The sequence below is a fragment of the Haliotis rubra genome, unplaced genomic scaffold, assembly GCF_003918875.1.
Source record: "Haliotis rubra isolate DU_JTF1 unplaced genomic scaffold, ASM391887v1 Scf1197, whole genome shotgun sequence".
NCBI classification, from domain to species: Eukaryota; Metazoa; Mollusca; class Gastropoda; order Lepetellida; family Haliotidae; genus Haliotis; species Haliotis rubra.
In genome coordinates, this window is record NW_025765111.1 from 107,982 (window position 1) to 135,661 (window position 27,680).

Here is a 27,680-nt window from a genome sequence, read left to right on the forward strand (position 1 = left end):
TATCACAACACCACCTCCCACGACACCATCACAACACCAACATGTACCAATACACCATCTATCACAACACCACCTCCCACGACACCATCACAACACCAACATCTACCAATACACCATCTATCACAACACCACCTCCCACGACACCAACATCTACTAATACACCATCTATCACAACACCACCACCCACGACACCAACACAACACCAACATGTACCAATACACCATCTACCACAACACCACCTCCCATGACACCATCACAACACCAACATGTACCAATACACCATCTACCACAACACAACCTCCCACGACACCATCACAACACCAACATGTACCAATACACCATCTATCACAACACCACCTCCCACGACACCAACATCTACTAATACACCATCTATCACAACACCACCCCCCACGACACCAACACAACACCAACATGTACCAATACACCATCTACCACAACACCACCTCCCACGACACCATCACAACACCAACATGTACTAATACACCATCTATCACAACACAACCTCCCACGACACCAACATCTACTAATACACCATCTATCACAACACCACCACCCACGACACCATCACAACACCAACATGTACCAATACACCATGTATCACAACACCACCTCCCACGACACCATCACAACACCAACATCTACCAATACACCATCTACCACACCTCCACGACACCATCACCACGACACCATCATCACAACACCGAACATGTACCAATACACCATCTACCACAACACCACCTCCCACGACACCATCACAACACCAACATCTACCAATACACCATCTACCACAACACCACCTCCCACGACACCATCACAACACCAACATGTACCAATACACCATCAACCACAACACCACCTCCCACGACACCATCACAACACCAACATGTACCAATACACCATCAACCACAACACCACCTCCCACGACACCATCACAACACCAACATGTACCAATACACCATCAATCACAACACCACCTCCCACGACACCATCACAACACCAGCATCTACCAATACACCATCTATCACAACACCACCTCCCATGACACCATCACAACACCAGCATGTACCAATACACCATCTACCACAACACCACCTCCCACGACACCATCACAACACCAACATGTACAAATACACCATCTACCACCAACACCACCTCTACCATAACAGCTACTCCACCACCGTTCTCTACACCACCACCCACGACAGCACCCAACAATACTCATCCTCCCTGTACACAACACAGCCTCCAACTATACCATCATATTTTCAGAATTAATGTTATGAAATACACTTTGTATTTTTGTGTTTTTTTGTGATCAGTTCATGAAATAAAATATGAAGCCGTTTCTTTGATTTATGTAATATTTACGTGTGTAACATTACAAATATAAACATTAAATTCAAATGTCCCCCCGTTAGGACTAAGTAACGTCCTGATTATAGATATGTTCTCAGAACTTCTCAGAACAACAAGACTTCATTCATGTATTCAGTTTGTCCAACAGAACGGTCCGCCGAAATCGTGAATAGAGCAAGACGACCTATCACATCCCGTTGTTATCCCCAGTGCACAAAGCAGCACGACTGGTTTGGTGTCAGGCTGAACGTCACTGGAATTTGACATCATGGGGAAGGGTCCACCAGTCGAACGAAAGTTGATTTCATTTTGGTCATGACTGATGGCCGAGCTTGTATTTTACGCCGCAGAAACACTGCATATGCGCTACAGAATATCTTGGAGCAAGTACCGTTTGGTGGGTGTTCATTGTTGGTGTGGTGGTACCTCTCACATGACTGTTAACTTGACCATGTGACGATCAGAAAACATTTGAGTGGACAGCGGTACATCACTAACATCATAGACAGCGTCGTTGTATCACAATTTGATGATCATCCTCTGAATGGTCAAGGCCGGTCTTCATAGACTACAATGCTGTGCCACATCTTACACGTGTCGTTGGTGATGTCGTACGTCAAGAGGCGGTAACAACGCTACCCTCGTCCTCCAGGAGTCCCAATCTTAATCTCATAGAACTTCTTTGGGACATTAAGGGCCACAGATTACGACAGAAAGATCTTCCAGAACAAAATCTTGCTGAGTTGGAACAAACCCTCCATCAAGAATGGAACGCAATACCTCAACGTCAAATTCAACGTCTGGCACAATGAGAAGGAGGGTCAGAGATGTCATTGCATTTGGCAGAGGTTATACCAGATAATGACATATATTATCGGCCAGTGTAGAGCAAGACGACCATCAGACGTCCGTTGTTATCTCCTGAGCAGAAATCAGCACTTGCTTGGTGTCGAGCACACACACACGCGTACGCACACATACACACGCACGCACGCACGCGCAAGCTTACCTTGATATCAACCAAACACTGAATGTGTTACTTCAGTATTGTCGAGCATTGCAAAATTTGACTTTTGAGGCGAACGTAAAATCTAGTATAGCACGGGGGCTTCACGTTGCCAGTTGTGTTGTGAGTATGGTTTTACGCCTCTTTTAGCAATGTACCGGCTATATCGCTGCATGGGACACTAGAAATGGGCTTCACACATTATAACCATGCGGAGAATTGAACCTGTGTCCAACGCATGTCGGACGAACGCTTTAACCACAAAGCCACAAACCACAAAGCTGCCTCACCGCCCCTCAAGATCCGGGCTAAAATAGGTCTTCAGCAACCCATGCTTGCCACAAAAGGCGACTATGCTTGTCGTAAGAGGCGACTAACGGGATCGTTGGTCAGGCTCGCTGGCTTGGTTGACACTTGTCATCGGTTCCCAATTGCGCAGATCGATGTCATGCTGTTGATCACTGGATTGTGTGGTCCAGACTCGATTATTTACAGACCGCCGCCATATAGCTGGAATATTGCTGAGTTCGGCGTAAAACTAAACTCACTCACTCACTCAAGCAGTCGAGCCTGAGACCGATGTGGTAAAAACTCCTTCTAAACACATGTGGGTGCTTGGTATCTAACTCCCGATCATTGATTGCTGGGCCTAAAAACTGAATAGCTGTTGGTGGCTGAAATTTACTTAAATGTTTAAACAGAGAGTCACTTTAATGCTGTCAAAATACGTTTGAAACAATACCTACAACAGTGTTACACGAAATATATTTTCAGGAAATTAAATCTACGTTTACCGCAACCCTTGTCACATTGCCATCTAACTGCTTTAGAGTCAGTGAAATCTGTGAAGATCCGGGTTAGAACTGAACACATGTTTGTCTGTTCCTGGAGTTCAAGACGACAAACAGGATCGCATGGTTAGGCTCGCTAACTTGGTCGTCGGTTCATGTCATTGCATCATAAATGCCAATGTCGAGGATCATGATGTCAGTCACCGGATTGTTTGACCCGAACGAACAAACAATAGGTGGAAACGTGACAAGTGGCGTTATAATACACCGTATTCAACACGGTCGTTTTCATGCACGCTATTTTCACACATAACAGATGGATGAGGATGCGACAATGAGTGATAGTCTGTACTTAAAATCTGAGGTTTCGATGTCATTAGTTTTAATGCGAGAAACTGAAAACGTTACGTTGTCGCTCTTTTGAACGAAAGTCTAAAGAAGTCACGTACATGCATGTAGTACAAATTATTTCAAAATTTCTTATTGTTTCTTTTCTTTCTAAAACCTGAAACTTAATTGAAAAGCAACCGAAGTAACGAGAAAATACTCCAAATTCAAGAAAATATTTTGATTAACGAGAAAATAATGAAAACAACAAAACATAATCGAAGCGACGAGAAAATAATCGAGGCAACGAGAAATGTCGATTAAAAAATATATTCAATAGCGGTGTTCGCTGGCTTAATTGCGAATCTAAGGGGAGATAACCAACCCCCCCCCTCCCTTTAAACAATTCTAAAACGGGTATGTACGACGTAATTCAACTGAACAAAAATATAACAGTTTGTTCAGTGTTGGACGAATATAGGCCTTTAAAGGCCAAGGTCGCCCTCAAACCTTATCTACCTACCTACCTACCCCAAACAATTCACTGCATAAATTTATTTCCTCCTATATTCCTCCAGGACATATAAAGCGAAATATCATCGCCACAATAAAGTGGTCAAATATATTGCTGAGTTCATCTCACTACGGACTATTTTTTTCCTAGAAATTTCTAAATGCTATGTTGAAATTTTAACATAATACTAATGACATTTCAAAATAAGAGCTTGAGGACACTAAGCTAATTTCTAAATATGCTTCACGTATCATAAACACAGAGAATAGTAATGACATGCTACAAATGTCATTCGTCATGACAATATCATTATGTCGTTTACAAGGAATTCAACATTTTCAGAAATAAGTTTTATTTTTATATTTGTTTATTAATTGGTCATATGTGGGGGAAGGTGCTCTGTATTTCAACCTACGGAATTAATTTTTTTATCATACATTGCACTTTCGAACTGGTCCCTAAGGTTTGTCAACCCTGGACGCTGTTAATGTGTAATGCATTGAGTCTGTTATGCCACATTCACTATGTGCATGTTTCTCCAGTATAATGCTCATAAGACCCGTTTACCTCAGGTGTTATAGCATCTCCTGACTGTCAGGGGCCACATTATCAATCATCCGTCTCAGACAGGTAAGCTTCATTCTAGACCAATCAAATGTCGCCGCTCTCTACGCATGCTGCGTTTAAGCGAACAGTTTCCTTTCCCATACTCAAGAACATGCTGATATTGAACCACCAGGAACAACAACGACCGCCTTATTATGCCATTCTTGGGGTATGGCTATATAAAGACATAATCCCAGTTCAACGACGGAAAGATATTATGATATTTGAGTGATACCGTTACAGTGAGATTGCATGATTGTATCGCCGAAACGCAGCCTTGTTCTAATATTCAGATCAGAAGTCGCACATTGAGGTGGAATGCGCGCCATTGTTGTTTGTGGAAAATGCTTTAAAGGGATTTGAAAGGTAAGTTATTACTTGAAGAAAGTGGCAAACAAACTCAACATCCTGTTTTATTCATAATATCTGCAACATTACAACTATCAACCTTTGGCGGAGTCTGCATTTTGGGTATTGTGCGTAACAGGTCAAATGTATGCTTGTCGACTGAATTTTGTTTGAAATATCATAAACTAATGATTATGCGGTATGTGGTTAATTGTAATCACATTTTCATGATTGTGGCTTATATTTTAATGTCATATTTATATACTCAAAGCTATATTTTCAACTGGACAGATTGTAGGTCAACGGCGCTGCCCGAATTAATCTACTAGTATGACAAAGTGACGAATACTATTTACACAATATGGGGCATTGTTCTTGCTAATTGTGGGAAAAAAACAAATTAACATTATCAAGTTTGCAGTACATTGATGAAGAATGATCCCTGATACCGAAAGGCAGAAACTGATTTTCGCCATAAATTTATACACGACACTATACTTTACACAGAACACTGAATATGAGACAAAGGGCTTAGAAGAATAATTTAGAAAATAATAAATCTATTTATCTTATTAATCTCGTATATTTCCGCCTCACATCAAGTTTTTGTTTGAATATTCGACTTTGAGTTTTCATATGTTTTGTTTAGAAACTTTTTCCTACACATAGTTTTAACTGAAATTCAAATGTCCTTAAATCTTACCTCTCAAATATTGTTCTGTTCTTTTCACATAACGAATGTCCTGGCAAACGTGAACAATCACAGGAGGAAAATATTTCTGTTGTGGAACACTGACTAAACTAAACATAAACATATCACACAATCCATCCCACCCCAAACTCAGAATATTACTCAGTTATTGCATTTCGTGAATGAATATTAAATGCTCATTAAATCAGTGCAGGTAATCTGAATTCCAAAGATTCCAACGTATCAAACAATTAGAATCCTCGCGTTAGGAAACGAGATGTAATTTCTGTCCACTTCCCATCTGTCTTGACTGACCATTACTCAGTTGTATATGTAATACGCAAGTCACATTTCGGCCTTGTTCTCAAGTCGTTCATCAGATGCTCCCTCGACGCTGTCCTTCGAACACGGAAGTGTAGAAAATTGTTTCATTTCAGATGTCAAGATCAATGAGATTTATCTTGTATACTCAACTGCTTTTGATACCAATTCTAGTCAAGGAATCATTCCAACAAATCCATGTTTTTGGTGAGTATAATATGATTTGATATATAAAGTTAAAACGAGAGAAAAATATGTATGTATGTATGTATGTATGTATGTATGTATGTATGTATGTATGTATGTATGTATGTATGTATGTATGTATGTATGTATGTATGTATGTATGTATGTATGTATGTATGTATGTATGTATCACTTTAATATTGTAATATTATTATGTACGATTTAGATATTATATAAAATATATGTATACATATTGTAATGTTAATGTCATCAAATGCTGTAGAATTATATAAATAGCATAAAACAACGACCGTTTGACGTTGACATTATTAAGTCTTTATCTCAAAAACCGCCTGATTTTTTAACTGTATTTCCTGTTCTATTTATATGTCTCACCACTTAAATGTCTTCCTCGTTTACCTATTCCCAGTTTTTGTACAACCCACTTACATAACGGATTCATCACAGGAGCATGTTGAATGCCGCAGGCAATATCCTGTCAGACGCTATATCATACATAATGTCTTTATACGAAACCCACTCTTACAGCTGACTTTTAACCTTTGACACAGATTGTCCGTCCGACTGGGTCAGTTCCTGGTCGGAGTGCTATAAGTTTGTCAGCTTTCCCGAGGAATCACACGAGAATGCGCGAGCTGCATGCGCAGTAAGTTGAAATAACTACAAATATGCAATAAAATGTTGAAATTAAAAATAAACAAAGATTTAGATAAAGGACAAAATATTACAGCATGGATTCGGTCACAAACCCAGCTCAGAGCAATTATTCTTCTGCTTAAATTGTGTTAGGTCTTTGTTTAAATGCGTCTTGGTAATATATGTATTCACCGCATTAAGTTATTGTTGTTAGAAAATGTAGAACCACTTACATTTAATTAATGTAAGTGTCAGGTGCTACACATGCTTACCCTTAGCCAGGAATAGAACATGCTTACCCTTCTGTGAACACCTGGTGTCATCACTGATTTTCTGTGATCAGGTTAAACGCTTTTCATCTCTATATAATCTTTTTACGGTCAATGGAATTATCTGTTTTGCCGGTAATCGAGACTTGTTATTCTCTTGCGTTGACGTGTTATACTTATGGAACAATTATTCATATAAACAATTTTAAGAAAAGTAAAAGGGCATCACCGAATAAATTTCGTTATTTTAAACCGGGCTGTGTCTCCATAAATAAAGGTCTCTCCAAAACCTTCTATGCTAAAGAAGTTTATTCTAAGGGAGATGGAGTGTTTATGTATTTTCTCGACTGTGTAATGGTGAGTGTTGTCGAAGTCATAAACCGGTCCGATAAAAGGATATCAGGACCCTGGTTACAATATCCGATAAATATGCAAAAAATCAGATACTCTGGGTGAAAATACGTCAATTCTTACGATTATCTTACGAAGGACATTATTTGATAAAGTGATTGTTAGCCGCGTGTGCTATCGAAAACATGATATAGGTAAATATATATATATAAGTAAGAACAAATCATAATGTTGTTACGCTAAGTACAATGCCTATTCCTAAAATGTGATATTGAAGCTACGGAAACCCGCACGGGTAATAATCTTTATGTCATTGATCTCAACAGTATCACGGAGCGGCCTTGCTAAGCGTGGACAGCAGCCAGGAACATAACTTCATCAGTGATATGATACAGAGGCTGGATCCCTACCAGTAAGTATGAAGGATACCAATTAGATCTAAGTTAGATTGAGTCTTCAGCAACGCACATGGGTCGTAAGAGGCGACTATCAGCTGGCCCTGTACATGCAGTCGCAGCCCAATTGCGTAGACCGCTGCTCGGGATATCGATCACTGGATGGTCCTGGGAGACTCGACCGTCATTTAGTTGCATTGTTGCTGAGTGTGTCGTCAAACAACAAACAAACAGGCATTAGGTTGGTGACCAGTCAACGTGAAATCACACTGCATATATTGTCAATCTGTCTTCAGTGGTTCATTTGTATTATAGTTTATTTTATCAAAGTTCAAATATTTACATATTTGTCTAATAATACACCATAGTTGGTAAAGGCCGTGGAACTCATATAAAGGATCATATAATTTTAGAAAAATGAATGAAATTTTATCATATGTATTTTTTTTACAGAAATGGGGAAAATAAATATTATGAAACCAGTAACTATTGAAGGCATTAAGATTTTAATGAGAGTAATTGTAGGACATTAGGTGTTGATATGGGCACATTGTTTGATTGCACTTTGACACCAGTTTCTTCATCCCTCATCTTTCATCCTTCATCCTTCATCCGTGTGATGCAGGCGGTCATGGTACACAAGCGGGGTACAGAAGTCTCAGGCAACTGGCACAACGACTATGTCCAGCCAAGCCTCGTTTGTGTCTGGTCAAGGGTCACTTCAATCCCCATCCGGGTCACAGGGTCAAGATGATGACATCAATTCAGCCTCCAATTCCCAGTCTGAGTCTGAATCGATGATCGGTTCTTACAAGTGGCTGGGTGACGGAACGGTCGTTGGATTTGACAAGCAGTTCTGGCTTCCGGGTACAGACTTCACCAAAGGGGAAGTCATTGTGTATACATATGGGGGTAGGTACTGTTCATTCGGTTTGAATAAACACGTTTTCAGATGTTTTGAGGCTTAAATTTGTTTGGGAAAAGCGTTGGTACGGCATAATGGATGGATTTCAATCAGTGTCATTTAAAAAATCGTCCATCATTAGAAGTAACACTTTTCTTTGTATTTTTATTGGTTTTGCATAAGAGGCGAGTGAAAGGGAAATATTTTGTAGGAACCTTAATGAAATGAGGGCCAAATATTGCATGAACGCAATCCAAGTATATCGCCGTGATATTGCAGGAATATTGCTAAAAGTGGCGTAAACCATACTCACTCACTCATTCATAATAAACAACTTTAATGTTTGTTTTACAGTGATCGGCTATGGATGGAGTCTGGTGCACCCGGGGGACAAACTGCCTTACATCTGTGAGATTAGCATGGCGGAGTCGTACCGCATCGTGCACATCGAACGGGACTACGGTAAACCTCCTTCACTGTTTCTGTAAACATACACACAAAGTAATTGTTCTGGTTCTACTTTGCTGTCTCAGCGTCATACTCTCCGTTAACCCGATAACCAAATGGGGATTCCAGGGAACTAAAGCTTGTTGAATGGTCCATTTACTCCAGTTACTCGAATACTATCAGTAGTCACTCGTCCCATCAGGTAGACAAAAGAGTCCGGATTAACAGGGTTCCCACCCATGTCTAAACTGAACTATCCATACCTGGACAGTAGCATGGATGTATGACAACAATCAAATTGGGCATAGATGGGAAGTTCTTAATTAAAGTCATTAATTTGATTTAATTTGTGACATCAACATGACGTCTACCAGTAAAGGAATATTCATTATGAATTATCATTTGTTTGTTGTTATTTTCCGATGTTATGGTTATATTCAGCATGTCTGCAAATGGATAACAGATAGACCCCTTTGACATAGCAGTGCATAGCGCTAAAGGGTTCTCAGACCAAACATCCAAAAGACTAAAGTGGTTGTAGTAAAAAGGTCAAATTGTACCTTAAAACATATGATTGTTTTTTATATAAATTTGATGTTGTTGGGATTGTGTTTCAGTTTACGTATCTAGTGGTATTATTCTCGGCCAATGGTAATTTGACGAATACACTAATGTATCTGAAGTAGCTATATTTGCGAGATATACAACATCTTTAGAATTATTTCACCCTCGTGATATTTTTTTCTGTGTGATAAGTTTTTTGTTGTTGAAAAGAATATCACTCAAAAACTCGACTGAACTTGGATGTAAATGTTTTACTTTTGATGCACACTTTCTGGAATGTGATTATTACGCATTAAGTGCGGATCTTTGTTTAACTATTTAGTGCCAGTCACTACAGAATGTGGATTTAAACAAACAGAAATCAATGTCCTTTTGTGTTTGCCACAGAACCCAACAGTTAGGTTATGACTAGGGGATTGTCAAGCAATCAGCTATTTACAGTGTTACTTGCACCTGCCTAACTGATGGGGCATCGAACTAGTGGGAAGACACCGTATCCGCTCCTTCACATGAAATTCTCAGAACCTGTGACTATTGTGTGTTTACGTGCACCGATGGCGTGGCTCAGTGTTTGTATCTCAGTTATGATTCGCCTAGTCTTGACTTTAGGCTTGCTGGCCATCTCGTAAAAGCCTTGATATTACAGACTGCACGGATAGCCTGCATTCACCCTCCTCTCTCATTTTGCCAGGTTCTTTGTTTAAAGCATTTCGTTTACCTATTCAGTGAACAACCCTGTGCACGTAAAAGAACCCACGAATCCGTTGGTAAATGACCAGATGGTGGTCATCTGTTGCAAACACCTAGTTGCGGGTACAGCAACGTGCAGTAAACTTGGACAAAGTACTGTGACTATGTGCCCCAGTCCACCCAGCTGTGAATGGGTACCTCGTAAGGATAGTGGCCTAGTGGCTGCAAAAATTGTATGCTCACCAGGGAGTTGAGATTGAGAATACGATGTGCCGTTTGAGATTGACATCAAGGGAAAAACAAAGCGCCTTTGAGCAGCTGAGCTGGATATTGGCGCTATACAAATACTAGCATAATAATATTCACCCACGCCAGCTGGTGCATAGGTTGCCAGCTCTATTCACTGTCATACACCCTCTGTCACAACAGAGGAGCGCCCAATTGCCACATAACTCGTTGTCCACTCGACTGAAATGATTCTGTCATCAAAAATGGTTGAAAAGATTGTCCTTAATTATTGCCAAACAATTTATTCGTAAAGAATTGCCCAGCTTGTCTTTGCAGAGACAAGTTCGAGGTTACAGTAACTGTTACGGGCTGAGTACCAATGCTCCCCCAACCTTCTGTTGAATATTTAATGGTCATCACTTAATGTGCATCGCCTCAGAGTTACCTTGTATCCTTATACGCTGCTCTCAGAAATATCATTGTGCTTTCAATAGTTGTTTGCTTGCCACAGCTATATAGGGTACCTACATGTACTTTTTCAATTGCCCTTTGCGTTCTTGAAATCCCCCCTTTGTCAACTCTTACAAATATGATTTAAGAGATATTGTGCATGAAATCATGATTATACACCGCAAGGTGTATTATCATCATCGTTATAATTTTTAAATTGCACAAACTGACTGCATGTGTCATGACCTTGACCTCATTTCCAGATTATGGCATTAAGACATACGACCCGAACGAGTTGCTTCGAGGCCCAGCGTTTGTTACCCAGCCCGAGAGTTTGGTAGTGGTCGGCAAGTCAATCAATGCAGTTATTGAATGCACAGCCACTGGAAACCCCCGACCTCAATACAAATGGTTCACCGGACCGAATTTTGAAACGGAAGTGACACCTGAAGTTAGTTCGCGGTACACATTAACCAATGGGAAGCTAATCCTTGAAAACCCAAACGAAAGCGAGGACGCTGATCTATACAGGTGCTCGGTAGAAAACAAGTTCGGCAAGATCCTGGGAAACCCCATCCAGATCTCATTTGGAAGTAAGTGCTCTTCCTTTCACAACGAGTTAGTCCCAGTGCAAAAACGGTTATTACGTGAAATAAATTAGTGATATGTCATTGATTCTGTTGACTTTGTGTACACCAGAAACGTTGCTGTTGCATTACAAACGATCTTGCATGACGTCGTTCCAACAGGAACAACAAAACTTGAACTTGTGACCATAAAACCATTATCTATTTTTAAAGTACATATTCTAACAAATGCATCATGCATTGAAGAACCTATTAATCATATTGGAGGTAGTAGTTTGGATTCAATATGTCTGACTCACTATCAGAAACATCCGATAATCCCGAGGGTATACGTTCCGTACTAAAATTATCGGGCCGAGCCGTAGATGCATCAGGGTACTAGTGGCGATTTATCGGAACGTATACCTTGGAGATTATCGAGGATGTATCAGAAATCGATAAAAATCATAATTTCTACCATGTGAATACCATTGTTCGGCAGTCTATTGTGTAGGGTTGCGTCCTTTATACGTAACAGGATCCGGTGCACATGGATGCGAATGTAAGATTCACCTGATATCATTCCTTGTTTGTCAGCTACATACAATGCCTTTGTTCATTTCACCTGCATCATTTATGGTTTTCCTAACACATCACTCCGACGTCTTGTGGTGCATTGACAAACGGTTCAGAGACGCGATAAACCCAACGTTTTCAGCGTCAATGTTTAATGGAGGTTGATGTGATTATACTCAATTGTGTTTTAAGATCTTGGGGAGTTCTCCAACGTCCCAGACGCTGCCGTCCGCGCCAAGGCCTATGATGGAGTAGCCATACAGTGTAGTCGGATCTCCTACAGGCCAGGTGAGTTGCTTAAATAAGCGAGGTGACGAATTGGTCTTCAACATCAGGTCAACATCTGTTATTTACCGACCGTGTCATACAGCGGCTTGAAACAACGAACAAATAGTGTATGTACTGCTTTAAACCAAGCAAAAACAGTCTCACCTTAACATAGATACCTACCTGAGTGACATCAGCAGTGGGGAGTAAGGATGGGCTAGGGGTTTGGTAGGGTATCTATATTTTTGGGAAATGCAACTTAAACATATCCTTGAAAGAAGCATACAAAGCCTTGTGTTGAGGAGTGTGGCCAAAGGTATATGGTACTGTAACTTTACTGTAATTCAAAATCATATAAACATTTCTAGATCAAACTTGTCTTCTACTTGAAACTTTAATTTCTTTTAAATCTTCTACTGTTATTCAAATTTTGTGAATGGTGGGGAGTGTGTGTGTGTGTGTGTGTGTGCTATCTGTAGGGCAAGATATCCTTACCCTTTCCGCGAACACCTGTGTCATCCTTCATTTTAAGTGGTTTAAACATATTTATTCATTTACTCATGATGGGATTGGCATTTTCATTTTAAGTGATCCAGTCATATAATTTTCAAAACTATTTTCCCTTTACGCCACAACGAATTGTTCCTGAGTATAGTCAAGACTGCCGCTCTTCATTATTTCCATGACAACCAGAGATCGATATTTTAATCTTTAAACCTACTTCTGAATTATGCCACTCCAGTGGTCAGTGAATATTTTGCATTAATAGTAATCGATCAAAGTTTCTTATAACTGCTCATAAGTTTAAGTTTAGGGATACACAAATATGTTTTTAAATAAGGCTATGGTAATCTGAATATGTGAATAAACCACAAATAATAAATAAATTAAATGATGATATACTGTATTAAAATAATTAAAATAACATTTATTTATCATGAATAAATAATCGCTATATTGGTTGTGTTGCAGCTGTGAAATACCAGTGGTTGAAAGGAGACACGAGGACGTTCGTGAGACCGCAGATGCAGCCATACATCTTCATCTCAGCCAATGGGAAGCTGTATTTCTCCGAGGTGACTCGGATTGATGAAGGAGAATACCGGTGTATTGCTATCTTGACTGGGCGCAACAGGCATTCTATAGGCACGTCGCAACCGCCAACCAGAACCAGTTTGCCCATCCCACTTCTAGTACATGACCAAGGTAAGACGGAGTCCTAGTAATACCACACATGTATAAATTCACGCGCATTTATATCAGATATTTACCGACGCATACGGTACCTCTTTGTCACGATGTGACAGCCCACCACGACGGGAGCAAACACTTCCTGATCAATTAGATTATGAAAACATGGGGTTTAAACCAATCAGGGCTGTAGGGCTGCTCTTCTCAACGGGGTGCCCCCGGTTTCCCAACATTTCTTAAAACAACAAAATCAGCCAGGCATAGACCAATAGACGGATTAGTATGGGCAACCTCGAGGTTGGGGTGTCAGGTTGGACTGCTTAATTAGTGTCTAACTGAAATATGTTCACCATGCTTGATGGGGGTGTCAGATACGTTGGAGTGCTTAAACTGAAATGTGTTCACCAAACTTGACGTATATCTATCAAATATATTTTAGAAGGTATTAGTTTACAAGAAAGCTTAGCAACACAGCTTTATGCAAATCACGAAAAACAATTATTCTCAAATGCACTCATATTTAGGTGAAATGCATCTTTTTTAGAAGAGTTAAATAGTCCTATTTTCTTGTTCATTCTTACTTGAAAACGATACAAGAACCTGTATCGAAACGTCGTGCTCTAGAATAAAAGAAGTTGTCATCCATATATACCTGTTCTATCTGACTTGCAACTTCTATCATGCCACTCAAAGAAGTAGTCCTATTTTCGACCATGTCGAAATAAACCAATAAAAGTGATTTAGATGTCCAAAAGAAAGGTTGAAATATAATTATGGGATATGTTTGATGTGATTGATGTTGAATGATGATGTCAGAGATGTAATAAACAACCACTTAACAGTCCACTCCATTTTGTTATGTTTAAGTCACCTTTCCAACCTGTCACCCCTAAAATGAAAGTGAGTGTGTCACAACGTTCTTAATCCTCTAATCCTCTGTTTACTTAAGTTTCCAAAGGTTGGAATCCGGGAGTACACCTTCTCAACATACTGCACATAAGCTCGATGTATACTCCCCAGGGAGTTGAGATTGATAATACGATGTGCCATTGAGATTGACATCCAATGATCGAGGGGAAAATATCAGCGCCTTGAGCAAGCACTAGTTGCCTGGATATGTGCGCTATATAAGTATCATATAATAATAATAATAATAGTTGCCCTGGGTCTAGAGAAACATTCTCTTGACAACGGAGCCTGTGCTGATGTGACACGCCACATCGTTTGCTTGACTCTACTTTGTGTACCATACAGAAGTACAGAACCATCAACAAATCAACATTGTGGATATTTTCTACATCCCTGGCTCGTTAGGAAAACCATGGGAAGCCTTGTTCTCATCATGAGCCTTTACACGCTTCACGGGAGGATTATCAGACAAATATATTTATGCGAGACTGGGCAATCAAATTCTGCCAGGAAGAACTCCTACGTTAATCAAACCACATTTTCCCATTATAGTGGGTGAAAAGAAGCTATTTAGAGACGTCGAGGGGTTTGGTCTACTGTCTGATTAATGTTGTTGACAATGATTTTGTTTAATATTAATGTTTTATATTGAAGAATTTACATGATTGAGTAGTAACCGTTTCTGTTGATATAACGGACTAGTTTGTACACACACCAATCTGTCAGTGACATCCTCAAGCTTTCTTTGTAGCAATGGTACGCTTCATATATCATGGTCTGAAGCTGTGATATATTGAATCTGAGTTTGTGTATGAGAGCATCAGGTTTGCATAAAATGTATACTTACATTGCATTATTGTGGAAAAGGACTTAATGGTAACACATTAGACAGACGCTCTATTGTCTAACATCCACAGCGGCCAAAGCTGACTGGGGACCAGAGATCCAGAACGATTTCATCGCAGTGTTTCCTCAACCGCCTTTAAGAAGCCAGGATGTCAGACTCGAATGTTTCGCATACGGATCGTAAGTATCTACACCTTGCTGGTTTCATTAACTTTGGAATAAATTAATTAAAGGTAATATGAGCCAGGGTGTTGTTCCTAAATCAACACACGTTCGAGATTCAGGGTAAAAATGGGTTCCCAGGTTTGATTTAGGTTAGAGCAACCTAAAATGGGGTGGATGGGTAGCCCCTCTGTTCTTCTGCTATTTGGTTGATTACGTTCCATGTATCCCGACAGCTTATGATGTTTCACTCACTGGGTCGCCAGACTCAATCTTCAGCAAAATATAGCTTGAAAACTGCCTCCGATAAACAACATTCACTTTATCATAATTTTTCTGATTGAAGACTACCATTCTATAGAGGTTGATAGGCCATCTATCCTGACAGCTGAAGGGCGGTGTTTGATCCCCGCTTCATACTGCATTGAAAAGAAGTACTAAATGGAATTGCTACACTGTCTGGAGCTGGCTATCAAGGAATAGACCAAGAACTCATCCCCTCGGAGTCCCTTTGTCCGACTATAGAATCCGTGTTATCTAAGTAAACTAGTACAATAGAGGGCCAGTCCAGACTATTACAAGCTGCCCTAAAAACACCCTTGCACGTCGCTGTATGAAATATTGCTATACCCCATTTCACCTCACTTCTTATTGAAGTGCTATGAGGACCATTACTGGTTTGGGAACCTGAAGAAATTTATTAAACCAAATCAAAACTTTAATTCCTGACTGCTACAATGCAACCGATTATAGACACGAGACTCAACCGATGCAGCATCACTCATCATTTCCGCAGTCTCCAGACTGTTGTGACTTTAATTCTTTAGATCCAATCTAAAAACACACATGTTCAAGATAGCCTTTGAACTGTAGCTCTTTACCATTAATCTCATCTTTATCTTGTGGGCTTTGAGCATGCTTTAGCATAACAAATATATGCTATTATAATGATTGCGTGTTTATGTTGCCATTCTGGTATAGTTGATAGTCTCTCGTACAGACCCTGAAGCAAATATATCCAAGAAAGCCCACACAAGTCTAGAAAATGTGGCAAGTCTAGATTTCCTCAGCTTCTGAAAATGAAGAAGGTCTCAGGGCTCCTTTTCATTATATTTTATATTTTTTTTTACTATGAACCTTTTTCAGTAAAATATGTTCATTTCAGAGACTAGTTGTTAGTCTAGTATAGTTGATTGGATCTGTACAATTTGAACCTTTAACTGTTCATTCATAAGGAGAACAATTCAATTTCGACCGTCGAGTGTCGAATACTTCGAATCCCAATGGCGTTCATTGACCATGCATGTTCAAGGAAGGCTGATAATGTAGGGACCGATAATGCATATTCATGCTGTGTAATGTTAAATTCTGCTGCAAGATTAACGTTCCTCCTATTCCAGATCAACCACTCAGTTTCTGTACCAGTGGCACAGGTCAGGGCGACCCATACCCCGGTCAGCCAAGCTGCTTGACCACAACCGTGCGTTGGTGATAGAGGACGCCCAGCTTGAGGACAGTGGAAACTACACCTGTACCGTCAGTAGGGGCACTTCGGCCAGAGACAGCAAGTCGTACTACCTGGATATAGCAGGTGAGAATATGCAGATCAAGAACAGGCTGCCGTGGGGGAGAGACTAGTGCTTTTACCTAGAGCTAGGGGTAGTAAGGCTTGGGAGTATACGTCATTGTGTAAAATCTACATTTGTAAAAAAAAATCATTCTAAACACGAGCGACCAAATCACAAAATCTACCTTTGCTTTTGCAAATAGAGGTTCTCGTAAACCTGACCATATTAATATTACTTTCGACTGTATATTACGTTCGCATTACATTCGGGCGTTTGCTAGCTGATGACGTCATCAAGTCTGTTGCTCAATCACCCGCGAATACCCGGGTTAGAATTAATGTTCAGTGTCCCATGCTTGTCGTAAGAGGCTATTAACGTGATCACGTGGACAGCCTCGCCGGCCTGGTGCACACATGTCATCCTGTCCCAAATGTGTTTATCGATGCTCATGATCTTGATCACTGGATTGTCTGGTCCAGACTCGATTATTTCTACATGATTCATTGTCCAATAGCCGTTTGGCAAATAATCACATCATAAACTCTCCCTGGAAATTATATTTATTACCAACGAAAAACATGAAGCAGCCTACAAAGGATACGTCTCGAAGCGATTTTACTAAAACGAAATACCGAGTATAAATTCTCGATGAACGGTTGAAGACCTCACTTCGTACCTGTAAATGTGTCTTGAATTCCAACATATATTTATGAGTAAGTGTGAGTTGTTTGTACGTGTTTACAGTTTCACCTGTGTGATCAAAATGGATGATACGTCCGCCGTAATACACATGTTTCTTTCTCTTTCATACATTTAACGAGTACATTTGTACCAACATCTTGCTGTTAATCGACATGGTTGACACATGCTATCGTATCCCAATTGCATAGATCGATGCTCATGATGACAATCACTAGATTGTCTGGTCCAGACTCGATTATATACAGACCACCGTCATACCCTGGAATATTGCTGATTGAGGCGTTAAACATCAATCCAAATGATATTTTCAGCAAAGCCCTACTTCATCGTTCCACTCCAAAACCAGCACGTGGACATCAACTCCCAGCTGACCTGGCGCTGTGTGGCCCGTGCTAGCCCCACCCCAATATACATGTGGTACAAGAACGGCGAGGTACTACAGCCTGTCCCTGGGGACACCCTCGTCACTGGCTCCACCCTCACCATCCTGAAGCTCAACCCAGAGAAACACAATGGCATGTACCAGTGTTCAGCCAGAAACACCCATGGGGAAACCATGAGTGCCGCGCAACTCCGAGTGCTGTGTAAGTGAAGCTCTATCTGATAAAATTATTTGTATTTTTACCCACGTAAGTTTTGGTTGTTGGCGTGAGGTAAAACTGAACTGATCAATTATTGAATAGCTTAACACCGATAAGGTTTCAAGTTGTTATATATTTCACAATTTACCAGACCTCCATGTATTAACGTAAAATATAATTTTCACACGAATTATATGGCTCTGTGGTGTGTGTGAACAGTACAGTACTGTATGAAACATTAGTCGTTAATGTATGAAAGTGTCATTTTTAAGGGTGGGTATTGCAGAGAATTTTCATATTGCGATATATTGCGATGAGAAAGCATGTATTGCGATATGTATTGCAATATATTGCATGAAGTATTTTTAAACAAAAACTACTTATAATCGAGTTACTTCTTGATTTATAGAGCAAAAACACAACAAAATCACTAGGTTTGATAAAGCTTTAATAACAACTTTTAATCATGATAAAATAAAAATGTGAATAATATTTGGCACAAATGAACATATCCGAACATTTCCGAGTGTTACGAAGTTTTCCGGATGCAAGTCAAAATACCGGTTTTCGATCAGCGTATCGCAATACGTATCGTGTTCATGCCTGAGCCGGTAAATACCGGTAAACCGGTTATATTGCGCAGCCCTAGTCATTTTGTTCTGTAGTTTCTGAAATTCGAGTTGAAGGTTTTCTATTGGATCCATCTGCTCTACATGTTGCCACATTATGGCACTCGACCCCTAAGACATGAATACTGTGTTACACTGCTTCACGAAGGACCAAAATTCAGAACGATGCATATCATTGTTCTCAGTGCGTATTTATAAGGAAGTCCTCATCCTGTCCACCCGTGTCCATCTGATCACCAAGTTGTGAGTGAGGACCAGAACTGACTAGCCACAACTGACCAACTACCACCCTTGATTGCTGTGTCCACAAAATTAAAAACAGACAATGCATTAATGTTGATTAAGATGAGTTATCACAACTCTTGTAACCTCTAATCAACGATTACGTACACTTGCGAAATTTGACATCTATCATTAAAATAACTTGGGCTTTATATGTCTGTATCAATCCTGTGAATACAATGTTTTAATAAGAAATGTCACAGTTATTTAAGTTGCGGTGGTGCCATTGTCCCCTGAAGATCCGTGTTATATCTGATCTTCATCAACCCATGGCCAGAGGCGACTAACAGGTGTTCGGGCTCCTTGACTGAGTTGATGGATGTCGTAGATCAATGATCATGATGTCAGTCAGTGGAATGCCAGATCCAGACTCCATTATGTACGAACAGCCGTAATACAGTTGGATTTGTTGAGAGCGACGATGAAAAAACAAACAAATATGTGTCATCATTTTAAATGTTGCTTCTGCCCATGCTGTAAAACCATCACACTTTTTTCACTTTGCAGCCATCGCGCCTACGTTCAGTAAGCACCCGTTGCCTCGGTTCACCAAGGGGGCGGTTCGAGGCAACGTGACTATAATGTGTGAGCCAGAGGGCGCTCCTCAGCCAACGATCACGTGGTTTAAAAATGGCGCCGCACTTCCGGAAAATTCAGGTCACTACCGTCAACTGCGCAATGGATACATTGTCATCACAGACCTTCAAGCATCAGATGGAGGGACGTACAGATGTACAGCAACTAACGACAATGGGGAAACATCAAGTTCCACACAACTGACAGTCAGCAGTAAGTGGCACACAACGCTTATATACTGAATATGAATTTGGACAATAAGAAAAATCTACTTCCAAAGTAAGTTCCACACAACACCAATAAATTGAATATGAATTTAGACAATAGGACAAAATCTACTTCTACGGTACGTGGCATACAATGAGTTTAGTTTTACGCCGCACTGAGCAATATTCCAGCTATATGGCGGCGGTCTGTAAATAATCGAATCTGGACCAGACAATCCAGTGATCCAGACCACCCGTTATCACCACCCGACCACCTGATCCCGTTAGTCGCCTCTTACGACAAGCATGGGTTACTGGAGATCAATATTCTACCCCGGATCTTCACGGGTCGTGGCACACAACACCAGTAAATTGTATATGAATTTGGACAATAGGAGAAGTCTACTTCCACAGTAAGTGGCACATTACACTTTAGTCTATTAAGTTGTCTGTAGATTCTGACAATGGGAAAATCTTGTTCAGTTGAAAGTTGCACACAACCACTAACACAAATATTGATTTTGAAAATAGGAAACATTTATTTTAGACTGTAAATAAAATATTAAAAAAACAGATTCAAATGATGCTAGCTTGTATATAAAATATGACGGTGGAAGGACCTCTAATTTGACATGTAACCGGCCAAAGGACCACTAAATACACAAAAGGTACTAGACAGTTTTTAGAGTGACACGTGTCGATTAATCACCACTAGAATGGGTATAGATTAGGACAGAGGGGAAGCATGTTTTGGTAGACTGTGAGCTCTAAAATCACAAACCACATCCAGAGTGTATGTAGATAACGGACACACTGAGGACTAGACAGCTGACTATTGGTTGTAAGATGCACATACCAACACAAGAGTGCACACAGAGGGACGTATGTTGTTGTGGACAACTGCCTACAAGTGGTAAGTGGGGCGATGGGGTAGCCTGGTGGTTAAGCGTTCGATTGTCACGCCGAAGACCCGGGTTCGATTTCCACATGGGCACCATATGTGAAGCCCATTTCTGGTGAAATTGCTGGAATATTGCTAAAAGCAGCGTAAAACCAAAATAACTCACTCACTCACACAGGTGATAAGTCGGACAGAACACCGATAGATTATGACACACGTTTATGGCCACACAAGTGACCACTAGATGGTGTGTAATTGATGACAAATGGGGATAATGTAGTCCTAGCTTATAGAATGATGGTAACGATTATTATTTAGTCCAATGTGGAGTGAGTGAGTGAGCTTAGTTTTACGCCGAACTCAGTAATATAAGGCTATATGGCGGCTATCTGTAAATAATCGAGTCTGGATCAGACAATTCAGTGATCAACAGCATGAGCATCGATCTGCTGGGATACAATGACATGTGTCAACCAAGTCAGCGACCGTGACCACCCGATCCTGTTAGTCGCCTCTTACGACAAGCATGGGATACTGAAGATCAATTCTAGACCAGACCTACACGGGTCTCATGTGGAGTGAGTTATTATTTAACGTCACATCGGCAATATTGCAGCCATATCGTGACTGGGTCTCATGTGGAGTGAGTGACAAGATAGTCATTGTATTGAAAGCAAAAGGTAACATAACTGTCTTTATGTGTAGGTATTGAGAGCTAGCATGTTAATGAGCTTCACATAAAATGTTAACATGATATTTACAGTGCAGAATATAGAATATTTACCTGATACCAACTGAACATGTTTTTGCGGTCAGGACAAACAAGAATCACTACACCTCCAACTAACACGAAAGTGCTGGTCAACACGACTGCCTTCTTTTACTGCCAGGCATCGTTCGATTCTCATCTTGACATGGTGTATGTGTGGACATTCAACGGCAGGTTGATCGACTTTCATGACCACAAACACTTTATACAGGTGAGAGCAGAGTGTCCATACGATTCCATGTGGGGGCGGATCCAGTGTGTGTGTGTGTGTGTGTGTGTGTGTGTGCGTGCGTGCGTGCGTGCGTGCGTGCGTGCGTGCGTGCGCGCGCGCAGGGGTGCGCACCCCCCTTTTGTGCTGAAAGTTTGTTAAATGACCAATGAAACTCGGGTTGAAAATGAAGTGTGCACCCCTCCTTTTCTCAGTAGTGTGCACCCCCACCCCTTTCTCAAAAAGCTGTATCCGCCCCTGGGATGTACAGAAAACAATAACTGACGGGAATGTTTTGTATGCTTGAAGACTTAATGATTGTTTATCTGGTCCAGAATGAACTATTTGCAGACTGTAGATATAGTGACATATTGTGCCTAAAAGAACACTCACACTCTCTGGATGACTTTTATCAGACCCACAGTTTAATTAGATAGTTGGGTACCACATCGGCTCCTCTAAGGTCCTGGAGACTTTCACGAACTGGAAACAGGCGCTATATAAATGACTTATTTGATTGATCGGCCTAAACGCTGCATCACAATTTCAAATTGCAGTTGCATTCTTTTGGATGGACAATGCAACACTATTAATGATTGGTACATTATCGAAATCAATTATGGAAACAAGACGATAATCACATTTACATCACAGTAATGTTTTTCAACCATGAAATGTTCTTTTTCAATAAAGGACAATAATCCCGTGAAGCCGGGTATTTACATCCGGAATGTAGGCTTTAAAAACGCCGGGGAGTACAAATGTACGGCGGAAACAACCCTGGAGGAAGACAGCAGGACGGCCAGGCTCACCGTCATGGGTACGTCCACGTCATATAATGTCCACGTCATATCCAGTACCATAATGAAAGGCCTAATGTTGTCTTAGCCCAAGGGGTACTCTAGGAAGAAGCGTACCCAGTGTTCATGCTTATCATAAGAACTGACTACAAAAATCGGATGGTTAGGCGTAGCGAGTTGCTGATTATGTGCGTGAATCGTTGCTCATAACAGGGCCAAGACAAGAATGTCGCTGTCGTGAGTTTATGCGACATAGTAAATTCATCGAACAGCACACAATCAGATGCAAATTCGAATTCATCCGAAATAGAATTTTAAGCAGAATTATTGTGAAATGTTACTCAAGTTCTCTATTCAAACTATTCAATTTCCTGAGCACAAGAACAATTTGGAATGTCGAACAGATTGTCGAGATTATATGGCAATAGACATGTACGTCTTCCAAGGGACCATATCAAGTCTCTTCCGTTTCAAATGTTTTCCCTTTGAAACAAGAAGTAGATGATGATTTTGAAGCAGTGTTTGGAATACCCCGTTGAAACCTTTCCCAGAAAGCACATCCAGAACGTCACTTTCCAAACAGGGAATGTGGATGAATGGTCGTTTTACGTGATCCGTATTTGGAAATCCTCATATCTTCTTTAGCGGTAGCGTCAAGTAAGATCTATTATAAACGAGAAACCGAAACAATTTGGAGACCGGACTTTTAATTCCTGTTTCGAAAACAGTGCAAATGAATTAGTAATGACTATTTGAAAATATGACAAATACATATCGAGGAAAACAAATCCTTTGTCCTTTCATTATTATTATTTTTTTGATAATAATAATAAATAATAATTTGAAAATATGACAAATACATGTCGAGGAAAAAAAATCCTTTGTCCTTTCATGGGTTTCTTAGCAATATTTGTACTTCAAGGCTGGGGGAAACTCAGAGAATATATAGATTAACACTGTAATAAAGCTGTGTTCCCTTATTTGTTTCCCTGAGTATATTTGCTGTGTTTTTAAGTTCAGCTTACCCAGACATAGTCGGTACACATTGGCCTCTATCGTGGACTAATATGTCATTTGTTTTCAATGAGAATAATTGTGTAGTTATAATGCTTTATGTCGGTACACAGGGCCCCCGGGGGAGCCGGCAGGTGTGTTTGTCGAGGCAGGCAGCGTGACCAGTCACGGGGCCCAAGTACGATGGTCTCCGGGTGCGTCACGTGGACGCGATATACTGTACTATATCATCGAAACATCCACCAACTTTGACCCGAAATGGAGAGTTATAGTCCAGAGTAAGTTCGGCCCAGTCATCTAGTCAGTAGCTGGAAATTATTTTATAGCGTTCGTCAATGGCATCTTAAAATACCTAGGTGTGCACATGTTTAACAACCAAGAAGCGTGTGCATTCATTTTTTTGTTTGTATGTCGGTCAGTTTGTACGATGTCCAGTTGTAATGGTTTCCGTTTTCATTAATCTGTTCCCTTTCAAATTATAATTCTATAAATCTGAATCTTTAGGTCGATCGATATATTTTTCTGTTTTTAGATGCCACGTAGTTATATATTGATGACTCTCAATAATACACTTCTGTTTATATTACAGATCTCCCAGATATGATAACTCTCAATGATACACTTCTGTTTGATACCGATGATATACTGTTTATATTACAGATCTCCCTCAATGATACCCTTCTGTTTATATTGATCTCCCAGATCTGCCAGATATGATAACTCTCAATGATACACTTCTGTTTATATTGCAGATCTCCCAGATATTACTCTCAATGATAACTTCTGTGCAGATCTGCCAGATATGATCAATGATGTTTATATTGCAGATCCCTGATAACTCTCAATGATACACTTCTGTTTATTATGCCAGACTATGTAACTCTCAGATATGATACCCTTCTGTTTATATTACAGATCTCCCAGATATGATAACTCTCAATGATACACTTCTGTTTATATTACAGATCTGCCAGATATGATAACTCTCAATGATACCCTTCTGTTTATATTACAGATCTCCCAGATATGATAACTCTCAATGATACACTTCTGTTTATATTACAGATCTCCCAGATATGATAACTCTCAATGATACCCTTCTGTTTATATATTGCCAGATCTTATATTAACAGATCTACAGATCTCCCAGATATGACTACTCTCAATGATACCCTTCTGTTTATATTACAGATCTCCCAGATATGATGACTCTCAATGACGCGGAGTCACTACAACACATACGACAAGCGGACGTTGTGGGGCTCAAACCAGGAAACGGTTACAGATTCCGAATCAGAGCTATCAACCAGTATGGGATTGGGGATCCGAGTCTGCCATCATGTTAGTACACATGTAGCCAGTCCACCAAGCCAATGCAATATATGGCCAGCGTCAGATCGCGGGCCATAATTATACGGTTAAGTTGAAAGAGGTTTATGTCACTTTGAACAGTACAATACAAGGGTAACATAACGGCGTAGAAGGCAGTTGTGATGGTAATCGTGCAGGATTGTGAACAAGGACAGGCCAAGGATTGTATTCAGGGCGAATGTCGGATTCGAACCCGCGATTAGCGGATCCTGGTAAATTTTGACAGACGAATGGTAACGCCTTTGACTTCGCCACCACTGTGTGTAAATGCATGGTTATAATGACGATTAGCAGGGTTGTTTTAACTTTATTTTCATTGTTTAATTTATCCCGCAATTCTTTTTCTAGCATTTATACAGACCCCGAGTGCCCCACCCATCAAAGCCCCGGACAATGTGAGGGGAGGGGGAGGAAGTGTGGGGGACCTGACCATTGCGTGGGACGTGAGTATACAAGTTTCTCCACCCAAACCACCCTGACAAACATCATTACCATTTAATGGAAACAGATGCAGCATGGTTAGTATACTCCCCAGTAAGCTGAGAAAGAAAAGTCGTGTGCCCAACGATCTACTGGTCAGTGTTATTAGGGTGTTAGGGTCTTGACCGTACGTCAATGGATGGACCATGGAGCACTAAATGCATCACGTTATTAGTTACATAATCATCATCATCATCTTCATCATCACCACCGTCATGAACTTACGTCAACGGATGGACAATACAACATTAAACATGTCAAATATTTTATTGTTATCATCATCATCATCATCATCATCATCATCATCATCATCATCATCCTTTTCCTGGACCTGTTGATAACTTGGTATTATGCACTACACAGCCGATGCCCCCCGATGACCATGGAGGCCCCGGTATCGGCTACAACATCTACTACCGACTCAAAGACGGCAAGGATGGACTATGGCAATACGTGAGTACTCACGAGTCTTATCCCCACCGGAACAGGTGACACACGTGTAATGTTTTTCGTAGTTTTCAGCGAAGGAATTCTACATTATGGCTGATTATTAACGTATCGAGAGTTTTAAAATACAATACATCAGTTCTTCCCCAGTTCAGTGACTACTGGGTTTGGCTTTGATTGTGTTTGACAAAAAATTATATTTTCAGAAACACAATTTTCCAGTACCAGGTACAAGGGCATTGCCAATCGATCTATTATACTGAGAATCGTACGGTTTCATTTCCGTTTATCATGCTCCGGTAGCACCGGTTTTCAAGTGCACCACTTGTATCCCCCGCAACGTTTTGCGGGGGGTATTATAATGGACTCCATCCGTCCATCCGTGCGTCCGTCCGTGCACATTCGTTTTTTCCGGAGCAGAACTTCAAAACCGTTCACTATTTCTTCACCAAACGTGGCACGTAGATATGTTTAGTGGTGTCCTGTGCCTTTTGGTAGTTTTGGAATTCTAAATAGAATATCTTTTTTGCTTTTCCATGGCAACAAGTTTGGTTTCAACTGAATTTGGTGACAGTGCTCCTTTCTGGAGCAGAACTTAAAAACCTTTCAATACTGTCCTTCCACTTTGCTATTTACACGCCAAAACATGTAATCATAACTAGTAGACATATTCATGAAGAGTATTTTGCCATTGCGGGGGATATTGATGACTTTGTCTTCTTGTTATACATGCTTGGTTCTGTTATAAGCTCACCAAAACAATATCGCTGTAATTCTGATCATTGAGTCAAATAATCTTCACACTCTCACCACCTTGTCTGTGTCATATCGTTCTGTTCTACATCCCAAGGGCAAGGTCATCGGCAACCACGAAAAGTACGTGTCTCTCGTGGGAAATGATTATTATTACCTGGAATATGAGGTCAAAGTTCAAGCCTTCAACGTGATGGGCCGCGGTCCCAACTCCACCATTGAAATCGTGTACTCTGCTGAAGCTTGTAAGTATCAAGAGAAGGGACGACCCTATAAGTATCAAGAGAACGGCCTCAAGGGTCGACCCTATAAGTATCATGAGAACGGTTTCAAGGGTCGACCCTATAAGTATCAAGAAAACGGCCTCAAGGGTCGACCCTATAAGTATCAAGGGGTCGGCCTCAAGGGTCCCAATAAGATTCAGATAACGGCCTCAAGGGTCGACACTATAAGTATCATGAGAACGGCCTCAAGGGTCGACCCTATAAGTATCAAGAGTTCGATCTTTACGGTTGGCCCAATAAGATTCAAGAGAACGGCCTCAAGGGTCGACCCTATAAGTATCAAGAGAAAGGCCTCAAGGGTCGACCCTATAAGTATCAAGAGATCGGCCTCAAGGGTTGTTGGCCCTACAAGTATCAAGAGATCGACCTCTAGGGTTGGCCAAATATACTATTCACACTTTGCTAAGGATCAAATCATTATTTCAACAGAAAACTATGATGTGGGGTCTAATTTGGTTTAAATATCTAAG

The 27,680-nt window shown here is 40.5% G+C and overlaps 1 protein-coding gene across 1 annotated transcript in view; it reads left to right on the forward strand.

Moving 5' to 3' along the window:
- Positions 1-4,746: 4,746 nt before the first annotated feature.
- LOC124261719 (contactin-like) overlaps positions 4,747-27,680 on the forward strand; it is a 32,911-nt gene continuing 9,977 nt past the window's right edge. Inside the window, exons 1-20 of the mRNA XM_046696071.1 lie at positions 4,747-4,987; positions 6,098-6,188; positions 6,740-6,834; positions 7,771-7,856; positions 8,465-8,751; positions 9,098-9,205; positions 11,386-11,715; positions 12,457-12,552; positions 13,504-13,737; positions 15,549-15,657; positions 17,040-17,230; positions 18,221-18,493; positions 19,909-20,190; positions 21,901-22,064; positions 22,755-22,881; positions 23,989-24,153; positions 25,067-25,216; positions 25,595-25,689; positions 26,090-26,179; positions 27,024-27,171. Of these exons, the coding sequence (XP_046552027.1) occupies positions 6,098-6,188; positions 6,740-6,834; positions 7,771-7,856; positions 8,465-8,751; positions 9,098-9,205; positions 11,386-11,715; positions 12,457-12,552; positions 13,504-13,737; positions 15,549-15,657; positions 17,040-17,230; positions 18,221-18,493; positions 19,909-20,190; positions 21,901-22,064; positions 22,755-22,881; positions 23,989-24,153; positions 25,067-25,216; positions 25,595-25,689; positions 26,090-26,179; positions 27,024-27,171 (3,121 nt within the window). The 5' untranslated portion in view covers positions 4,747-4,987. The remainder of the gene's footprint in view (positions 4,988-6,097; positions 6,189-6,739; positions 6,835-7,770; positions 7,857-8,464; positions 8,752-9,097; positions 9,206-11,385; positions 11,716-12,456; positions 12,553-13,503; positions 13,738-15,548; positions 15,658-17,039; positions 17,231-18,220; positions 18,494-19,908; positions 20,191-21,900; positions 22,065-22,754; positions 22,882-23,988; positions 24,154-25,066; positions 25,217-25,594; positions 25,690-26,089; positions 26,180-27,023; positions 27,172-27,680) is intronic.